Source organism: Pogona vitticeps, chromosome 1 (assembly GCF_051106095.1).
Source record: "Pogona vitticeps strain Pit_001003342236 chromosome 1, PviZW2.1, whole genome shotgun sequence".
NCBI classification, from domain to species: Eukaryota; Metazoa; Chordata; class Lepidosauria; order Squamata; family Agamidae; genus Pogona; species Pogona vitticeps.
The window spans coordinates 260,041,915-260,061,864 of NC_135783.1; the positions used below are offsets into that span (position 1 = coordinate 260,041,915).

General features: G+C 37.3%; 1 protein-coding gene across 1 annotated transcript in view; it reads right to left on the reverse strand.

The window, feature by feature from the left end:
• Positions 1 to 19,950, reverse strand: part of OTOG (otogelin) — a 135,336-nt gene that overhangs the window by 11,878 nt on the left and 103,508 nt on the right. The window contains exons 40-52 of the mRNA XM_078387307.1: positions 16,125 to 16,345; positions 14,945 to 15,083; positions 14,088 to 14,282; positions 11,759 to 11,971; positions 11,034 to 11,138; positions 8,704 to 8,814; positions 8,050 to 8,151; positions 7,172 to 7,270; positions 5,204 to 5,244; positions 4,075 to 4,150; positions 3,361 to 3,539; positions 2,137 to 2,241; positions 499 to 618 (exon numbers count right to left, since the gene is read on the reverse strand). Coding sequence (XP_078243433.1) covers positions 499 to 618; positions 2,137 to 2,241; positions 3,361 to 3,539; positions 4,075 to 4,150; positions 5,204 to 5,244; positions 7,172 to 7,270; positions 8,050 to 8,151; positions 8,704 to 8,814; positions 11,034 to 11,138; positions 11,759 to 11,971; positions 14,088 to 14,282; positions 14,945 to 15,083; positions 16,125 to 16,345 — 1,706 coding nt within the window. The remainder of the gene's footprint in view (positions 1 to 498; positions 619 to 2,136; positions 2,242 to 3,360; positions 3,540 to 4,074; positions 4,151 to 5,203; positions 5,245 to 7,171; positions 7,271 to 8,049; positions 8,152 to 8,703; positions 8,815 to 11,033; positions 11,139 to 11,758; positions 11,972 to 14,087; positions 14,283 to 14,944; positions 15,084 to 16,124; positions 16,346 to 19,950) is intronic.

The following is a 19,950-nucleotide window of genomic DNA, read 5'->3' on the forward strand; positions in this document are numbered from 1 at the left end:
TAGATGATGACGTCCTCTGGATGTTCCATTAAAAAGTTTGTCTGGAAGCAACTCAAGACTAGTAAAGCATAATTTTTACCTGAAACAAAATACTGACCAGACTAAGGGAGGTATATGCTTCTGAAGTGAGAATGTAAACTATAAGCCGCAGTAATTTTGCTGCAGAAAATTGGACTGAAGTGGAATAGCACAATTTAATGTCATTCGTGGTAACTGCAAAATAATTCTGCAAAATACAAGAACCTCTGAAGAATCCCACAGAACTCTTCAGAGGTTCTTGTGCTTTTACACATTTTTAACCCGATAAATATGTAAGTCATTACAGTGCTCACTGTGTCATTTAACCTTGACAGTTCTGAAATGATCTTGAGCATTGCTGCCATCATGTTGTGAAAATGCAGAGCCCCCCCCCCCTCAATCAGTAATGGACAGGAAATTTTGTGTGGTGGTTATGAAACATTTTGAAATCATGAATAAAAAATGGAAGAAAGCACCAACCTTCACACATTCTGTTTCATTGAATGGTGGGCAACTGATGGATGATGTAATTAGAACAGGTCCATGTGGTGTGTTTTTGCAGTCATATCTGACACAGTTTGAAATCCAAGTGCTGCCAGGCTATGTAAGCATTTAAAATTATTATCAGGAATACAAGCAGATCAGTATTTGCATTAAAACATACCAATATTTGAATTAGAATTTGCACAAGAAAACACTTGTTAACCTGAACTGGTCTATTTACAGTGCTGGTGAAGCCACTGTTGTTTCTAACAAGTACTATTTCGCTTGGGAAATCAGCTTCCAATTGTATCCTTGAAGTGAATAGTGGAGCAGAGAAATACTTTCACACCAGGGATTGGAAAAATGTAGTTTGTGCCTGTCCCCATATCCCACATTATTTTGCGTATTCCCGTTGTATTCTCTAGGAGACATGGGGACCAATTATGCTATATTTTGCTGGACCATGAGCACTACAGGCCCCTCAGTGTTTTAAGACATTTTAATAACTTTTTAGGCCACTGGAAGGAGAAAAACCCTTTTAAGTTTTAAAATCTATTCTTAGTTAAAATTATTTTGGTTTAGTAAAGGTCGTTGGAGCAACCTTATTAGTGTAGAACCACTACATTATTTTTTAAAAATTAAAACCCTAATTTTTAGACCCTGGTCAAGTGGTGGAGAGAAGTAAGATGGACACCTAATGGAATACAAATGTGCAACTTCATATTCTTTGACCACCATCTTAATCCATATTGCTGCTGCCGCCACTTGAAAAACAATTCCTTGCTAAGACAATACAATACATGTTTGTTTGTTTGTTTGTGGGTAAAAGCTAAACAAAATGGGTACCAGTTGTGACAACCCCAGACCTACTGGGATATGCCACAGTTTCACTAAGCTGCCACCAACCATTCCCTGTAAGGAGTCACACAGACCAGGGATGGATTTTTAACAAACAAAGGAATAAGGTTTATTTAAATAACACACAGGGAAAATAAAATGATCAAGTGAATAAGATACAGTAACGTGGCTTAGTCTCAATCACACATACACCAGTTTGGTTCACACAGAACACCTTTAAATAAAGCACAGACCCTGAACCTATCAGTTCTGGCTACCCATACAGACACCTGAACCTATCAGGTTGGTACTGACTGACACACAGTAATACCCTGTCTGACACACAGACTCCCACACCAGCTTCTTCTCTCAGCTCTCCTTCTCAGCTTCTCCTCCAGCTTCTAAACTTCTCCACACAGGATCCCCATATATATACAGTACAGCCCCTCCTCCTGATGTCCCGCCTTCCACTCCCCATAGGATGGAACTTTCCCTCCAACCCATGACAGACAGGTAACATCAGTGCTGTATGTAACACCAGTGTGGTGTAGTGGATAGAGCAGACACTAGAGACCAAAGTTCGAATCCCCACTTGGCCATGGAAGCTTACTGGGGGTGTGGAAATGGTAAACCACTTCTTAAATATCTCACACTGCAAGCCCTATTAAGGTTGCTTAAAGTCAGTTCCAACTTGACAGCATATAACTAACTAAAAGCTAAACTCAGAACTTGTACTTAATTAATGTGTTACAGTTCTTCTAGCTCCAACAAGAAAAAAAATGTAAAATGCTGATTTACCTTGAAATGTGAAAGTGTTCCATTGTTGAAAGTGTGGATACAGGAGACATTCTTACACATTCCACAACAGGTTGTTAAATCTTTTGGAGGTTCATACACTTCGTGCTGTAAAAGTCAAATATGTTAATTCAACTATCATTTAAATAGTTTTCTGAAACACTTTCCAGACTTATTTCATAGAAAGAAATAAAGCAAACAAAAACATGTCCGATAACAAACTACTAGCAATGCAGGTATTCAGTACAACAGTGTTTTATACAGGAGCAGGTTATAGTGCTACTTGTGCTTTATCATGGCCTGCATCTACACACAATTGTGAAAGAACAGATGCGGAATACAGAATACCGCTCAGTAAAATTTGAAAGGAATTGTTTCATTACTTCTTGCTTATTCAAATGAACTTTTCACATTACTTGTTTCTTCTTAGAAGCTTCTATAATGCTTCTAGAAATACCCTGAAATGCTGTTCAAAAAGTAAATTTGGAAAATATTACTTGCTACAAGTGTTTGTCACAATGAAGTAATACACCTATAAAGCAACATAGTTACTTTAATATATATACCTATAAAGTAACATAGTTAATCATTACATTTTACTGCCAAACCAATTAGTTGCAGATAAATTACTTGTAACTAATTATTGTCAAGCTCAAGATTTCTACGTGCATGTGTTTTTTTTAGTCTGTACATGAGTATGCATGTGGAATAGACAATATGTGCTATCACATAAAAATAACCCAGGTAAGCTGAGCTTTGTAATGAGCAAAGAGAAGTCATACCACAACCCATGTTACACTTTAAATTAATTGTGTTCATTTTTCCTTATATTTTAAAAAGCTATTGCCTCTAACATCATGAGAAGTTAACTAGATTGTTCACAGAGAATCATGTTGTCTTTAAAGCCTATTTTACACAGTATGCTATACATTTCTATAGTTTCTAATTATTCTTGCAGCTATTGGATATATAGAGAAGACAGCCTGCAACAGAACTTTGCAAAGCTTATTACAGCCACAACATCATCTATTCTCAAGAAGAATACGATACGTGAATCACTCCTATTTTCAAACTCTGTTCTCATGTTAGAAAACATAATGGAGATTCAGTGGGAGAAATCATGTAAACACAGGCATCCTCGATTCTTAATAGAATGGCATTCAGTTTTTGTTCCAATCTGTTCTAATTTCCCAGTGAAAACTGATAGTTTAATTCTGAATATCTTACAGATTTGCACCTTGCCGCACAATCTACAGTGGAGATATTTAACTGATAGTACTTGGTAACAGGGTCAATTACGCTTGTGCAGTAGGAAGTGTGGCAAACACCATCAGGAGAGTGTTCAACAATCGACTGTCCTGGACGAAGAACACCTCTCTCACTGCTCAGACACACTTTGTCTCTTGCTGTGGAACAGCAAAAACACAAAACACAAAATTGGGTAAAATTACTTTCGGAAACTAACTACTGTTTCAAACAAGGATGATAAAAACAGAACATTTTTGAATCTTCACAAGAACCACGGGTCTGTTAAAAGATAAAATTTATGCGCTAAGATGTATTTGTGGCCCATCTGTTGTTATCAGTCATCTCTCAGAACCAGTGATCTATTCTTGAAAACTATTGAAGAATGCTTGGACAGTTATTTATTTTAAAGAATTGAATAACATATCACTATTATACTGGCACTGGCTCTTTAAAAATAGAAATGACCTATTGGACCCAATGGCCCCTTCCATTATTCTATGATTCTCTTATTTTCCAGCCCTCCATAAAAATTTTCAGGAAAGGAGAAACTCTTCTGTCTTAACATTAATATCTTATGTCTGATCTATTACACTATCGATGCCCTGAGTTCTCAATTTTGAGTGGGGAAATGACTCATAAGAGAGTGTCATAAACTATATATTGGGGATGGGGCTCAATAAAACTCTTACTTACAACATTTGTACTTAGTGCAGTGACAAACATTTTCTGTGTTGTTCTGGAATTCTTCATCTATAATCATTTTCTCTCCCTGTCCATAGAAAAAGAAAAGTACCACTGTTATATTAGAAATATCAGTTGATTTTCCTCTACTTTGCCCATCAGTACTAAGGAACATGGCATGCGGGACCCTACAAATCTACTTCACCTGGAATTGTTTATTTTCTTGTTCAATGGCAAATTATACTTCTCAAGTAATCCCATAAATTTCGTATAAAAATCAAGGACCAATACATTTCTTGTTATCAGTGAGGGCCAAATTATGTATTGTAGAAAATATGTCATTAGAAGACGGAGTTCCTTAAAGACAGAAAATGTCTGGTTGTCACAGCACTTTGGCTACTGGGGCATAAGCACAGGCTTCTTTTGTAAGAATGATGGCTCAATTCATGAAAGTCTGCCTGAATAATATCCCTGGAGAGCAGGCTATCTATAATTATTATTTGGCTCTAAGTATAATGGAGGTTTATTCCCAGATTTATAGGGTACAGTAATGTAGCTCTAAATTATGCTCTTATACATAGCTATGAATATCATTGATTTCAGTGTGATTTACTTCTCAGTAATATGCTTAGGGCTGATCTGCTGGAAGGCTTAACCTAAACATTTGCTTGCATGTCAAATATACTAATTTCTTTCTCTGACAATATCAGATGTGTGGAAATCAAATTGAATGAGGCCATTGTTTACTATATGGTATGGATGATTGTGATGGATTAATGAATTGTAAGTGGTCCTCCCACTTTTGCTAAATATTTCAGATACACTTTGTTTATAGAATAATGGTAGCAAAGTCCATGACCAAAATCAAGTAATCGGTGTGTATGATTGTGCCCTGACATGCTCCAGTCATACACTCAGTTACACAATTAGCTGCATGCCCTGGCATACCATAGAAGGCCAGAAAATTGCAAAAACTGCTTGTTCAAACCCCTTTATGAATCTGACATTACACTATAGCACTTTGGCCCATATTGTCAAATATATTCAGCATCCTAGAGGAAAGAAAGCACTACCTGTAGATGTTATGTTACATTATAAAAATATATATTTAGAACATATTTTAGTAAGATATCCTCCTTACCAGTTTACATTGAGGCTTAGGAATTGTGTCACATGCACACTCTAAAATAATAATATAAAAATTCATACAATCAGTATTCAGAAAACTGTACACACTTTTTGTCAAAGGCAATTAAATACTAGAAAATTACTTTGATTACTTTCCCATGTGATACAGTTCAATTGTCACCAGCTGCTCTTGGGAACTAAAAAGTCTTGTGGCATCTTGTTGCTTTTTTGCCACAAGCTTTCATGCAGCCTGTTGGAATAAATGGCTAAGTCTAACCTTCAGCTGGCTAGTCAGAGGCATGGCTGTTACATCCAACAGGAACTTGGTGGACATTGTATAATTAATGTATACTGAACGTGATTTCTTCCCTGGGATTGCTTTCTATATAACTAATGATTTTGACTATACTTCACATTGAACATTCTCCACAAGGGCTGAATTACTATCGTTCTCTCAGCAATCCTATCTAATGTAGTCAGTGATGATGGACTATCGGAATTGCCGTGCACAAATATCTGGGTAGCCAGAGTTTATCCACCATTTAACAGAAGTGCAAACCAAGTTCCATCCAATCAGTATAACTTTTCTGTTCTTCCTTTCTGCTTCTGCTTTTTTGCCTGCCAAGATGCCATTTCTCTTTGTAAACAAAGCTGCAGGCACAAATACTAAAATACTTAAAAGATGAACTTAAGCTTGAATACAAAACATAGGTACGTTGAAATACAGGAGCTAATACAGTCAAAAATATTAGGACAAGTATTTAAAAAATACAAAATAGTGTTTTAAGTCACACTCTAAAACACAGGAGTATTTCTATCAAGAACACAGACTTTTTCAAAAGTGAACAATAAGGATTTAAAAGCCTAATAAGGCAGAGAATACATCTCTAGAACACTTCAGAGTTCTTAAGAACAACATTATAAAAAGCAAAAAAACCTTATAACTTTCAGTGAAAAACATGAGAAAGTATTTAAATTTCTAAAAGTAAAAAAAAAAAAAAAAAACAGAGTAAAAAGCATTACTTAGCTCTAAGCATGTTATCAACACAGAGAAAAACATTTTCTCACCAAGCCTTAGCCAGTTAGCTACGCTGTGTCCATGTTATTTCCTGGCTGGCTTGCCACCATTGTCAGATTCCACATAGGAATGTCTGAATATCTTCACATGCCTCCTGTCTTAAATAGACTGCCTATGAGAGACTTATAGATCTGTGTTTGCACACAAATGCTAAGGAATTTATTTGTAGTCTCAGAGGATATTGTACCATTTGATGTTTAATTGTTTTCTTCCTGGAGATCTTGGATTTTTATCAGTTAATATTTTTAAAAGAATCTTCTTTTCAAAGAGTTATTGAGCAAACAAGCAAGCATATAGAAAATTCAAAATAGTGAGTATACATTGATATAAGATATATAAAATTGGATGAATATATATTTCAAAATCAATTCATATAAGTGGACCACATTCTTAATTTGTAGAGAATGGTATGATTTACTAAGCTTGTATCTTCTGTACTTATGGTATAAGTCTTAAATTTAATACTTCAAAATGCACATGGTTAGAAATGTCTTTCTATATCTTTAAATTTATTATTTTCTCAAGCCACATAAATTTATATAAATTTATAATTGACAATTTAAAATTTCTTCAATATTTAATGCACATACAGTAGAGGCATGACAGACCTAATAGTACAGTTTTAATCAAAAACACTATTTTCATGTCTGATCCTGATGTTTTAAAGATGGAAGAGCTCTTTTGACAGGTTTTCTATCAGATAAAATATTTGACTATTCAGCACCAGCCTACCATATTGCAACTCCAGAAAAGATTGTTCGGAATGCCATAGCTAGATTACTGATGGCTTCGGGTTTTTTGTCAATTGCATTTTTCAATATTTATATAAATGAATTCTCATTTTCATATTGTCAGACGTATGGGCATAAATTAATTAAATATGGTGAAAAGAACTATAATTACCACATCTACGATACGGACAACACTTCTCTGGACTCCACACTTCCACCAAGGACATTCCTAAGACACACTTAAATTGAGGGCAACGATAGGTTTCACAAACTGGAAATTAAAAGTACAAGAAAAAAAAAAGGACTTGGACTAAATATCCCAACAGACAACACATTATGATGATGAGAAGTACCATGCTGAAAAACATAATGCATTCATCATCTTTGCTTCAGACGAAAAATGTTTTAATTCTTAACAGCCGCCTTGAGTTCTTTTTAAGGAGAAAGGTGGGATTAAAATATTTTTAAAAATACAGTAACTAACAAATAATCAATCATCAGTTTCATGTGATAGACAGGTTCGTCCTTGTCCCATCCACAAGCTTTAGTGTTATTTCTAATCAGAGATAAACAACAGGAAGGTTAGCAATCCACGAACCTAAATGCAATTATCTGAACATTCTTCAGTGCAAGGAGTAACTGAGCAACCACTCTCCTGAGCACACATGCATAGAACTGCAGGTGCTTTGCATGATTGAAAGTTGTTGTACTGAAACTTAAGCGTGTACAGAATTGAGTTATATGCTGTTGGTGGGAAAATGTCCATAGTAGTAGAGTTACACTTAGCTCCATCCACTGTGCTTTGGCCCCACCCTGTGTACTTAGGCCAACCAATGATGGAATGTGCCTCTTAAGAGCTAGCCCTGTACTACACAATAATTAGAGACTTAGTAACAATATTTATCCTTGCATAACTGCCTTAAACATGTACTTAATAGATTTAATCGATAACCATTAATGAACATTTGCATAATCCACTATTCATAATACTAGCTAATTTTTTTCAGACTAAGTGAAACAATCAGTGGGGAAAATGTAGACAAAACTTACCACACTGGTAAGCAGGACAACATCTGTCAGTAGTATTGCTATCTATGGTAAGGACTTCACCTTCTTGACACTCTGGAATTTGGTCAGAGCAAATTCCACATGCTGATTTTAAAAAGACAGAGAGAAATGATTAGGAAGTATATATGTATTCTATCTTTATATCTATTGTTATCATATTGTTACCAGCACAAATTCTCTGTAACAAGAATAATGAAACCACTGGTCAGGAGAAGCAGATTAATATCACTCCAGAAAATGCAGTTCCTAGTAGTACAACTTGGTGAGAACTTCCTGATGCAGAGTAAAAGCACTTGCCATGCAGCCTAAAGCAGAAGTTGCTGGCTGATATCTGGAATGCCACACATTACATTTTGGCCATAATTTCTAATCACCTTTGTAACAGAGTTTGAATCTAAGATAGAGCAAGTAAGATGCTTCAAACCTTAGAATGCTTGGTAAACTCATGATCTCTACTGGCATGGTTTCTTCTTATAAAATGTCCCTACTGGTATATTGCATGATACAGAGGATTGGATAAAGTATTACTGAATGCAGTAGAGGCTGTTCTTATAGCATATATACATCTACTCCAAGTTGTTTTATTTGCTTCCATACTAATCTGTATATTGACAGTAAGAACTGAATTTGACCTACCACAGATATAGGATACACAGCATGTGCCTTCTACATGGGCAGCAATCAGGGTTTGATCTGCTCGGCAGTTTGGAATCTCCTCCATGGACTCACATTTTTCTGGATCACATTCTGAAACACACATTGCATGGTCTCATACAATATACAAAATTCTGGACAGATCCAGTGAATAATAATGGGGGAAAAGAATGGTGGTGGTGGTGACAACAGTTCCCCAATGCAGCTTATGTAAAATAAAATATATTTGAATTGAAGCATCTATCTTGAAGCTGCTACAACAGTTGGGCAAAATAAGGGTTCAACAAATTGGTAGGCAATCAATTCCATGCTAAGCAGCTTTCATGACATTCACATAGGCATCTTAGTATTCCCCCATACCTATTTTTATTTCCTTAACTAAAAATGTGTATCCCAGCAGCTGGGTTTACTTCAAAGCAAAAAAGAAGACCTCCAGCGACTGTCATTTTCACTTCCTTAGGTACACATGGTGCTCAGGAACAGTCTTAGGAGATGGAGTTGGCAGCACTCTCCAGACCTACATGTACAACTTGTACAGACCAACTTCTACAGCAACCAAGAATAGGATGGAGTGGAAAAAGGGGAGCCCCGTTGCTTCTATCTGACAGGTTTAAGGGAGGAGCATTGTTTAGGAATGATTGAAGAGTGAGAAAAATCCGAAATAAGTGTAGGTTTCCAAGTCCTTCCAATGATAAAGGAAATGTTAGGGAAAGTATGGATATATCTTCAGTTGTGTGTGAGAGGGGCAGTGCAGATGTACATATGCGTGGTGAACCAGGAATGTGAGAGTAAATGTTTGTGTAGTGATTTGGAGTGAAAGAGAAGTACATTTGGAAGGATGGAGCCCTGGAGTAAAGAAAAATGGAAAGCATGTAAGACAGAAACAGAGTTTGGAACCTGGGAAATAGATTTCTATCAGTGTAGAAAACTATTAATTCAAAGGAGTTTGGTGTGTGTTTGTTGGGAGTTCACATACAATTTCTGCCTTGTACTCAGTCTTTTCATGACACGCCAGAGCAGCCATTTTGTGATAGCACCCAGAACAGTTTTTTTTTCAATTTTTCAGAGGTACCTATAAGTCCCAAATTGTTAGTCACCCCTAGTCTAGTATTTGTCCTTTGTACCTGCTGGATCCTATAGACTACATCATTATAGTTTCTTGACTCTGGAAGAAATGGATCAAGCACCAGGTCATGAAAAATGTGCCTAGGATGACAGAATATGCCCAAAATCTTCCTTGAGAAAAGGTTTATTCTGCTTGCTATTTTCAGAATTCCTTCCTCTGTTGCAGCTGCATATGGGGCAGACTAAATTTAGCACTCAGTTTTAAGGATTGTGAAGAGCTGGCATGAGGTACCAGCAAAATCTTCAGATTCTTCACAAGATTTTGGCAAACCAGACCTATTCAACAGCTGCCATGATGTGCTATTCTAATTCCTTCCTGTGCATTGAATGGATGTCCCAAGCTACTACGACATCATTGCCTCTCTTCTCCTGCATGTGGTTTGTGGGCCCTGAGATAGGCAAGGTAAGGAAGCAGCTGTAGTGGTAGTGCTTAGTACCCATGTTTAGTGCTGACTTGCATGTAGTGGATGCAAAAAATTGAGCCTTTTTGTGAATGTACTTGAAAAATGGAAATTTTAAATGGATGGTTTGTGTCTTACTGCTTTGAATGTGGTTTTGTGCTACTTTTGTTTACTGCCTTTAGATGGTGGCATCTGTTTGATCCTTTTTAGTATTTGTATACTAAATATTTTTTAGCTTTTAATATTGTATTTTAATGATGCAAGCTGTCATAAGAAATTGCTGTTTCTCCCATTTGAAAGGCCTTTTTCAAGGACCAATATTTTAGTGCCTAAAGCCTGGATTCTTTCCAAACATAGAAAAGTGGGTGGGGCCAACAATTCTCTTTCAAGATAAGCAACACTGGTCTTTCCAATTTATATGAACAACTTTAAATCTGGGGTAGCTTTATGAAGGGGGGGGTAAATAAACTGAGAATGGGGAGGTAAATAAATTTTATTTTTAAGAAATCATACCTCAAGTACTCCTCACCCAAACTTTCACTAATTTGGCACAGAGTAAGAGAAGACCCTCTGCTACGAGTGTTTTATACAAACTGGATGCCAATCTAAAACCCAGTTTCAAAGTTATATTTTTTGTTTAGCCTGCCCCATTTTAGAATTGTCTTGTAGAATGCTAATCTGCTACACCACACAGCATCATCACTGTACCCTTGTGCAGCTATACTGAAGTATAAATATTCTAAAGGAAATTCATCAGACACTTGGATGTCTTCATTCAATACTTACCACAAATATAATTAGGACAGCAAGAATCATCCTGGTAATAGGCTGCCAATTTTTCCAGACCTTTGCATTCAGGAACAGATGCTTTACACAGGCTCTGATTACAAGCTTTTTAAATATAAGGATGGGCAAATAAGCAAAAATGGAAAAAGAATCACTTAATGTAGTTATACATTAATTACATTGGTAGACATTGCTTAAAATTATTTTATTTCATTTTCCCAAACCTTTCAAAAGATAGTTTTACTAGCCTACTTACCATGCTCATGGAGGGATTCTGGGATGTGTAGTCCAGAAGAGTAACTTTTCTGAACTCTCTAAAGATCACTTAGTTCTTTATATCTCAAATTGCATTGCCACTATTAAAATTCTAATACGAGCTTACCCTGTTATTCCATTATGAAAAATGTTAGTTTACCTCAGCTTCCAGATACACTGTTTTAATTGTTCTTAATTACCATTCAGATTGTTCTTCCTCCAGAATCCAGAGGCTCTCTCTTTCCTTGCCTTTTATACCAATATTTTATTTGTCAAAATATTCTAATCTGTGACACGGCAGTAAACCACATTAAAACATATAGAAGTGTTTAAACCAAGTCATTTTGCTTTTGGTTTCATGTTTTTAAAATACAGAAGTGGTATTTGGGAATACAAAAGTGAATCCTGACCTTCCCTAGTTTCTAAAATAATGAAACAAAATTACAAAATATGCAAGTAAAGACACTTACTACAGATTTTCTGGTGACAACAGGACTGATTGTCTGGAACAAGAAGGGCCACTTCCCCAAAGCGCTGGCATTCAAAGTCATGACTAACTGAACAGTTGTATTCCACAGGAGCAATGGTCTCGTTGTCAACACATTTGTGCATGCAGCATCCACTGGGGGAGGTTTTCCAAGTCTCGCCCACTGCATGGGGCACTCCAAAGCTGTCTGTACAAGCTGAATTGTTGCAAAAATGAGGTTACATTTCAAACAATTTTAAAATATCTGCTATGTTTTATGGGACTTAGAACTGGGATGTCACACTACGTGCATCTTTAAGTCTATTATATTTTATTTGGCATGAGCTTTTCTCAACGTAGCCCACAATGCACAAAGCAACAACATTCATGTCACAGGTTTATAGGCACACTGGTTCAGATTATCGGAATGGGTCAGAATGAGGAACAGAAAATGACAACTGTGTTATTAACAGTAGCCATAATCTTTCAAAAGGGTGGTTAGAATATGTACATCCTGCAGTAGTTACAATCAGTTACACAAACCAGTTACCTTTCAAGGGGTTAAAGAAATGGTTTCTGTTTATGAGACAGAGTCTGTTTTAGCTGAATATTTATTTATTTATTTATTTATTTATTTGTTTGTTTGTTTGTTTGTTTGTTTGTTTGTTTGTTTGTTTGTTTGTTTGCCACCTTTCTCCCCAAAAGGACCCAAGGTGGCTTACATTACTAAAAGTCTCTAAAGCTAAAATAGTAAGTATACAAATATTAATTGTTGTTGCCATATGCCATCAAGTAGTTTCTGGTAACAGTATGGATGAGTGGCATCCAATATGTCCTGTCCTTAGCAGCTCCGATCAGATCTTCTAAAATCTGTGACTTTCCTTATGAAATCAATCCATCTCTTTCACTTTTCCTGCTGTCTTCACCTTTTCCTAGTGTTACTGTTTTTTGGCTGAACATACAAGTGACCTGTTTTTTTTTTTCAGATAATACCTGAGGATTATGGAATAAACTAAGCAATCTGTCAAGGAATGGGAAATTGATACTACCCAAGCCCTTCTTGTGACTCACACTTGTTTCTCACTGCATGATTTTCACATACAGAATAATTCCTACAATTCTCTTTAAGTATGCACATATCTGAGTCTTATCTGAATGAACAGTGCCAAAAATGTCATCCAGAGTGTGGCCCTCAATACTGCGAACCTTAGCTATCTCTCTCCTTCTCCCTCTCCCTCTGTCTCCCCCTCTCTCCCCCCCCCTCCCCCTCTCTCTCCCTTTATCACACTGCTTGAGAACATTTAGACATATACCCCAGCTTCTTTCAGGACGAATAAGACCCTCAAACAGGAAATGACTCTAATTCATACTTCTTTTTGGAAAAAAAAAAGTCTCCACAAACCTGAAACAGATCAGGAGGGAAAATTCTTAACTTAATTGCTTCTGTACTCTCCAGATGCTGTGAGAGGCCTTTTCTTGTTAAAAAATTTTTTGGAGAGGAAGCAGGATCAACCGTCTAAGGTCTGAAGAGAAGCACTTGCTGGCTTTGGCCATTTGAAAATTGCCCATTACAATCTTAGGGTTGTCCCTACACCACAAAACTCTTGAAGGAGGTTTTCAGCTCATAAGTCTTTTAGGATCCAGTTGTATACTATAAGCAAACTCATATATTTGTATCTGGAAGTTATCCCTGATTATAAGAAGAAATGTAATGGCTAGAATACATACAATTATACCTTTCACCATACAGTTCACAGGAATGTTAATCTGAGATGCAGAAAAAGCATTTATATCAGCCAACATGCAAAACTTCCATAGCATCCAATCATTCATAAGAAGGACTCTCTTATGACCAAGGTAGATATCTGATGGCAGCAGTAAGTGGCATGTGGAATGTTTCACCTGAAGATCTTCTGCACCGTACAGATATATGGCTCCATCATCTTTGACTGTGTTTATCACTTACCAAGGGAATGAAGGAATTAACTTCTCCCCACCACCACCACAGTTGGCAGCTCCAACCATCTGTTCAGTGTGGAGATACTGTAGAAGCACTGCACATGGCTTCCCCAGATTCTGACTATAGGGCCCAACACTGTATTCTTCTGTATATGGAAAGATACATCCTAAAAGTGATTCACATACATAGAAACCATTTTCTATTTGTGTACAAGTTGCCTGTGCTAGATGGGATCCGAACAACTAGTGATTGATTATAAAGAAAGGGAAAACATAACAACAAATTAATACATAGGGTTACAGGGAAAAAAATCTTGCATCAGATCAGGACACATGGCTGCCAAAAAAAAGAGAGAACACGGATTGATATTTACCACATTTCTCCTCTAGGACGCAGACAGCAGAATGAAGACGGTGGAGGATTGTTCCTTCTGTGCACACACACCCTTCTGTCATTATTAAGCAAGAGTCTGTATCCTGAGGTACTGGGTCCACACTCTGGCAAGTACTTGGAGTATCACAGGCCGATATACAAGCCTTATAGGAAAAACTATCTGGACATGGAAAGGCTGCAAGAAAATAAACAACGTATTTAACTCAGTAATCCTTGTTGATGAAGGCAGGGCATCAGTTTATACTGCATGTGAACTCAAGTAAAAATCTCTGTCTTTTGAAATTCTGAGTGAAAAGGCAGCCAGGACATGATTAATATTTGCCTTCTCTCCGTTCTTCCCATGGATTTTTTTTCCTTGACCTCTTTTCCATCTAATTCCATACATTTAAAAAAACACACATACAGAACAGGCCATTTAGTCCCAAAACCAACTTCATGGCAAAAATTAGAGCCTGAGCAAATTCAGGAAATAACTGTTCAGCCTCTGCTTGAATACCTTTCCAGCAAGGAAAAACCACCACCACTGTGTTCAGTTGGGTTCCATTATCAAACTGCTCATACTGTTTCTCATAATGTCACCCAAAATCTTGTCTTGGTCTAATATAAGCACATTAATACAAGATCTAGACCTGTTCTCTGGGGCAACAACAACAACAACAACAAAATCTTATCATCATGTTTTATTCGAATAGTGAATGAACAAGTCTATGAATGAACATGAACTGAGATCACTTGGGATCAAGGTCAGCACTGCCTCATATATTGCATTGCCTTTTCAGCCTGCAGTAATATACCTTCCTTATGATTAATGGCTAAGTACTTGAACCAAGTACTTACAGCAGTAACTGGAACTCCTCCATTCTATGCAGACATTAAATTTGTTACACATGGCAACGTAAGCAGCCAGTGCTATACATGGATTCTGGATATATTCTGTGTCTTGGACCCACAAATCACAAAAAGAATCTGGAGAAACCTGAATACAGAGACAAAGCTGTTATTATTTGATATATTGAATAATAACTGGGAGAACACTACAACAAACAATACTAACCTATCTTATACAGAACAAAGGCTGTACTTTAACAGTTTGATGCAAAACAAGATGTGATATAGTTTCATGTGTATCAGTGCATCAAAAATGGGTCTGCCAATGCATCAACGCAGGGTTTTTTTGGCCATAGGCAAGAAACTTTCTTTAAGTCTCAATTTTCACTGAAACCATGAAAAATAGTACTAAGATTGCATGATTAGTTCTCTTTTATTAAAGTACTATGCCTTTCCATTAAAGAGGGCACAAGATAATTAGCAATGCCCCCTCCATTAATTATCAATTTAAAATCTCATTTACATATCACAATAAAATGTTACAGCACTAAAACAGAGCAGAGAAAAAATGCAGCAGACTGTTGCACAGATTGGAATATGAGGTACAGAGAGACACAAGGTCCAAAATAATGTAATTTACAAGATCCAATATATTTTGATTCAAGACTTCTTCAGAAACACTCTAAAACAAAACGTTTAGCTTTTTCCACATATTCAATGTGCAAAGACCACACAGCACCCTGCCTCAAAATGCAAATTTGAGCTGCAGTTCCATATAGTGAGATCTGAACAGTCTCTCTGCATTTGATGGCTGTGGGGAAAACACTTCCAAGATGTCACTAGGTATGGATCTAACAAGCGGCATTTGCAGAGGGGTCAGTTGAGGTTGTAGCCTCTTTGCAATGTTACTACACACCTTAGTACAACTATGTTTTGTTAAACTTTATACAGTATTAGGCCCCCACCTATATGCATGAAAAATGTGCCTATACTCTTGACATGATTAGGACACATTCTGCACCATATTTTAATACACAGAAAAAGTCCACCCTGCCCAAGTGCAAAATGGTCAAAGTTGTTTGTAAGTAAAAACCAGCCTGTTGTCAAAGACAGTTCAATTCTAAAACACTGATTTTTTTTCCTATTAGCAATCAATATGATTCAAACAGAGCATCAAAAGATAACATACATGAGGATGGCAGCTGCTGAATGTTTGGTTCAACAACATATTTAAACAAGGTGAACAATCCATGACTGAACAGTTAGTTTCATAGGTTCTTGGTTTTCCAATATACTTCAGTGTGTTTGGCACCTGCCAGGTATCAGTAAAGATAACTGAAGAACCCACAGTGTTCAGAACAGTCATGTTGGGTAGCATGAGGTCATTGGTTGAGTTTCCATCACAGAAACCTGGAAAAAAATATGAGAGAAGTCACCATGACCTTTGTGTACCATTTCTCATAGCGCATTATAACTGGGATTCACTTTTGGTTGATCACAGACAGATTTTTTTAAATAGCTTCTAAATTATGATTTAACATTACTGCTATTCAGTACTGAGTCAGCACATTCAGTTCATGTGGAAGAGTCTCCCCTAGAAATGCCAGCCACTAACAGAGATCTCCATTAAACATACATATGTGTGTGAAGATCTTCTACAAGGTGCCAGGAGACAATGTGGTAGCTACTCTGTTTTATAGCATCGGAAGGAATAAATACAAATAGAAACACCAATTAGTCTCTGTAATGAACAATACATTTCTGCATCCCATTTGTTTCTTCTACCTATGGAAGATTCTTCAACAGAGTAGAGAAGGGGTGGGCAATGTGCATCCTATGGGATGCATGCACCCCCACAACTCAGATATGCTCCCCCCCTCTCTCACACACACATCATTTACACAAAATGTCCCCTTGAGACTTCTAGGTGACATGAGAGGATGTTTTGCTATGTTCTGACTTAAGCACCCTTGCCCCCTCAAAAAAGTTTTAGACATTTAAATAAATTGACGTTAAAGTGTGTGAGGGTCCTTCTCAGTTTTTTTAAAAGCTCCCAAAAAATAAAAAAAATTAATAATGGGTTGGGGTGTGGCACTGGGTGTAGCCCACAAAGGTCTGGAGGTAGTTACGTGCAGCCCTCAGATTTCTCAAGATTGCCCATCCCCACAGCTGAGGATTCCACAGCAGTTATAGCATCAATGAGGGCTATCACATGGAGCTAGAAGCTTAGTATAACCATAGTATAAAATGTATTGCTATCAATTAAAATAAAATTAGAATGTTAAACCATTAAAACCTTTTAAACCCTGGAAAATGGGGGGGAGTTTGCCTGATGTCAAAGAGATGCCAAAACAGGTGCTAAGCAAGCCTCATCAGGGAGACCATTCCATAACTTGACCTCCGTCCTACATTTCTGAACTGTAATCAAGACAGCTTTAAATAAGTATGCATACATGCTCATTGTTTTCAGTGTGGCCTAAGGAAACCAGGCATCTAATTCAATCACAGCTTGTAATATTATTTTAAAAAGGAACTAGATGTATTTCTCAATATTTTGCAGCAGCCAGTTCACTGTTAACATTATCATTCATCAAGGTACTGTATATACCATGAACACAAACATAGAGGAAAATGTGCTCTACCTCCTTTTAATCTCCAGTTCTGATACTGACAACCGATAAGAAAATGATATAAAACTTAAACAGTTCATGTTAACATGTATCTCAAAATGCCCTTAGTAACTCACGATACTCACTAAAGTCCATTAATCGTTACACCTCAAAAGCAGCTTTGTATATGTATATGTACTCATTGTATTACTTTGAAAATGTAATGTGATCAACCTTCATTACCCCAAGGCTACTAGTTATAAGTGACTATATTTCTTGTAACTCATTACTTCCAAGCTATTGATTCAGTGCAGCTTACTGGTATGTTTTTGTTTGTAACGTAAGTATGGTTAGAGTTTCAGCATAAATGTAATCCAGAGCCCAATGAAACACTGTTTTCTTCGTTCATATCTCAAAATCTACAAGTCACAAACAGCAACTCAGAATCAAAGTAATTCTTTTACTTCAACCACCTTTCCTCTTTAGGAATACTACTGTTTCCAAGTCTTGAAACCTGACTAAGTATCACTGATATTTTACACCGTACTTACACACATTTGCCCTTTCCAAAACTTGGCAAGCTAGACTCTGAAATGAAGGGCTTTGCAACCAAGCCTTCCAGTAACGATAATTCAAGTGTCAAAATGAAGATTTATGTCAACAGATATTATGCTTTCAAGAGCCACATACCTATCATCTCATCCAAGGTTACATGTTCCAAAAAGAAAGAAGCCACGTGTACATACCAGACAGGCTTAAGAGTAATTCCACCTTAGCCTTTATTAATCTATTTTTTTAAAGACTGGTTTTAGATCAATAACGGTCAGTCCCCAAAAAATGAATAAATACAAGTGAACAGTGAAGATGTGAACAGTATTTAAATTTTTATAGCAGGGAAGGTCAACTTTCTGGGCTTTCTGCACAAAGAATGTTTAGAAGGGAGTCAAAGTAACTTGGGTATGGTGCACATGTTTTGTTTCCATAAGACTCCAAACTTAATCCCCTAATAGTACTGCCAACTCATAGGCACTGAGTAGTTCAGTAGAATGGACAACTCACTAGTAAGAGAAGTCCTCCCTTCAAATAAGGGATGGACAGCAGTTTCTTCCTGAGGCCAAGTTTTAAAAAAGGGAATAAATGCCTGTTTCCATTCAATGAATTACAACAGGCAATGGTGAGAAAGGGAAAATTAATCTTTCCTCTTCTTTGTCTTTTAGCTGTGTGTCTCACTCTGCCCTGGCTGGAAATTCTAAATAGGTAACAAGAAATTTGGTTGGCACAAGACTGTCCAAATAAGAATAGGAAATCTGCCAATTTGGGGGGGGGGGGGGGGATCCAGACTTTCAGTTGGCAGAGGGAACCTAATGTCTTCTTCAAAAAAAGACAGGTATCTCATTAACTCTGACACTGCTTCATGCACATCTAGGACTAGTGCTACTTTCTGGAAAGAAACGATCATATCAACTAACAGAAACCATGAAATCTCATCTTGCTCTTGAGATGGTGACTATGGGGCATTGCTCCAGACTAACCTATTTAGAGTAGGGACTTAAAGCTTATGTAGTAATTGAAGAGGCACTAAATAAGATTGAATGTCTGCCTGTCTTGGAAGAGTTGAACAGCAAACCAACTTTAGCAGGAATAAAAGCGGCATTAGATTCCCTCGCCTCTGGCAAGGCACCTGGGAAGGATAACATCCCTGCTGAAGTGCTGTAAAGAGATCATCACCACTGAGCTGTATGAAGTCTTTCATATTTGCTGGAAGGAAGGTGGAGTACCACAGGACATGAAGGATGCAAACATTGTCACATTGTATAAGAACAAAGGTAACAGGGGCAACTGCAATAACTACCGTGGCATCTCTCTTCTCAGTGTTGTAGGGAAGCTGCTTGCCCATGTTGTGATGAAGAGACTCTAGGTGCTGGCAGACAGAGTCTATCCAGAATCACAGTGTGGATTTCGAACTATTAGATCCACCACTGGCATGGTATTTTCCCTCAGACAGCGGCAGGAGAAATGTAGGGAACAACAACAGCCACTCTTTGTGGCCTTCATAGATCTAACAAAGGCCTTTGGTTTGGTTAGCAGGGATGGCCTTTTCAAAATACTTCCCAAGATTGGATGTCCACCTTGACTCCTTAACATCATCAGGTCCTTTCATGAGGAAATGAAGGGCACTGTAGTTTTTGATGGCTCAACATCAGTTCCCTTTCACAAATGAAGCAGAGTGAAACAGGGCTGTGTCCTCGCCCCTACTCTGAGAACTTTTTTTGCTGTAATGAGACGCATGCCTTTGGAACTGCAACAGAAGGTGTCTATCTCTAGAGTAGATCAGATGGAAAGCTCTTTAATCTCTCTAGATTGAGACCCAAGACCAAACTCCAGCTGAAATGCATGCAGGACTTC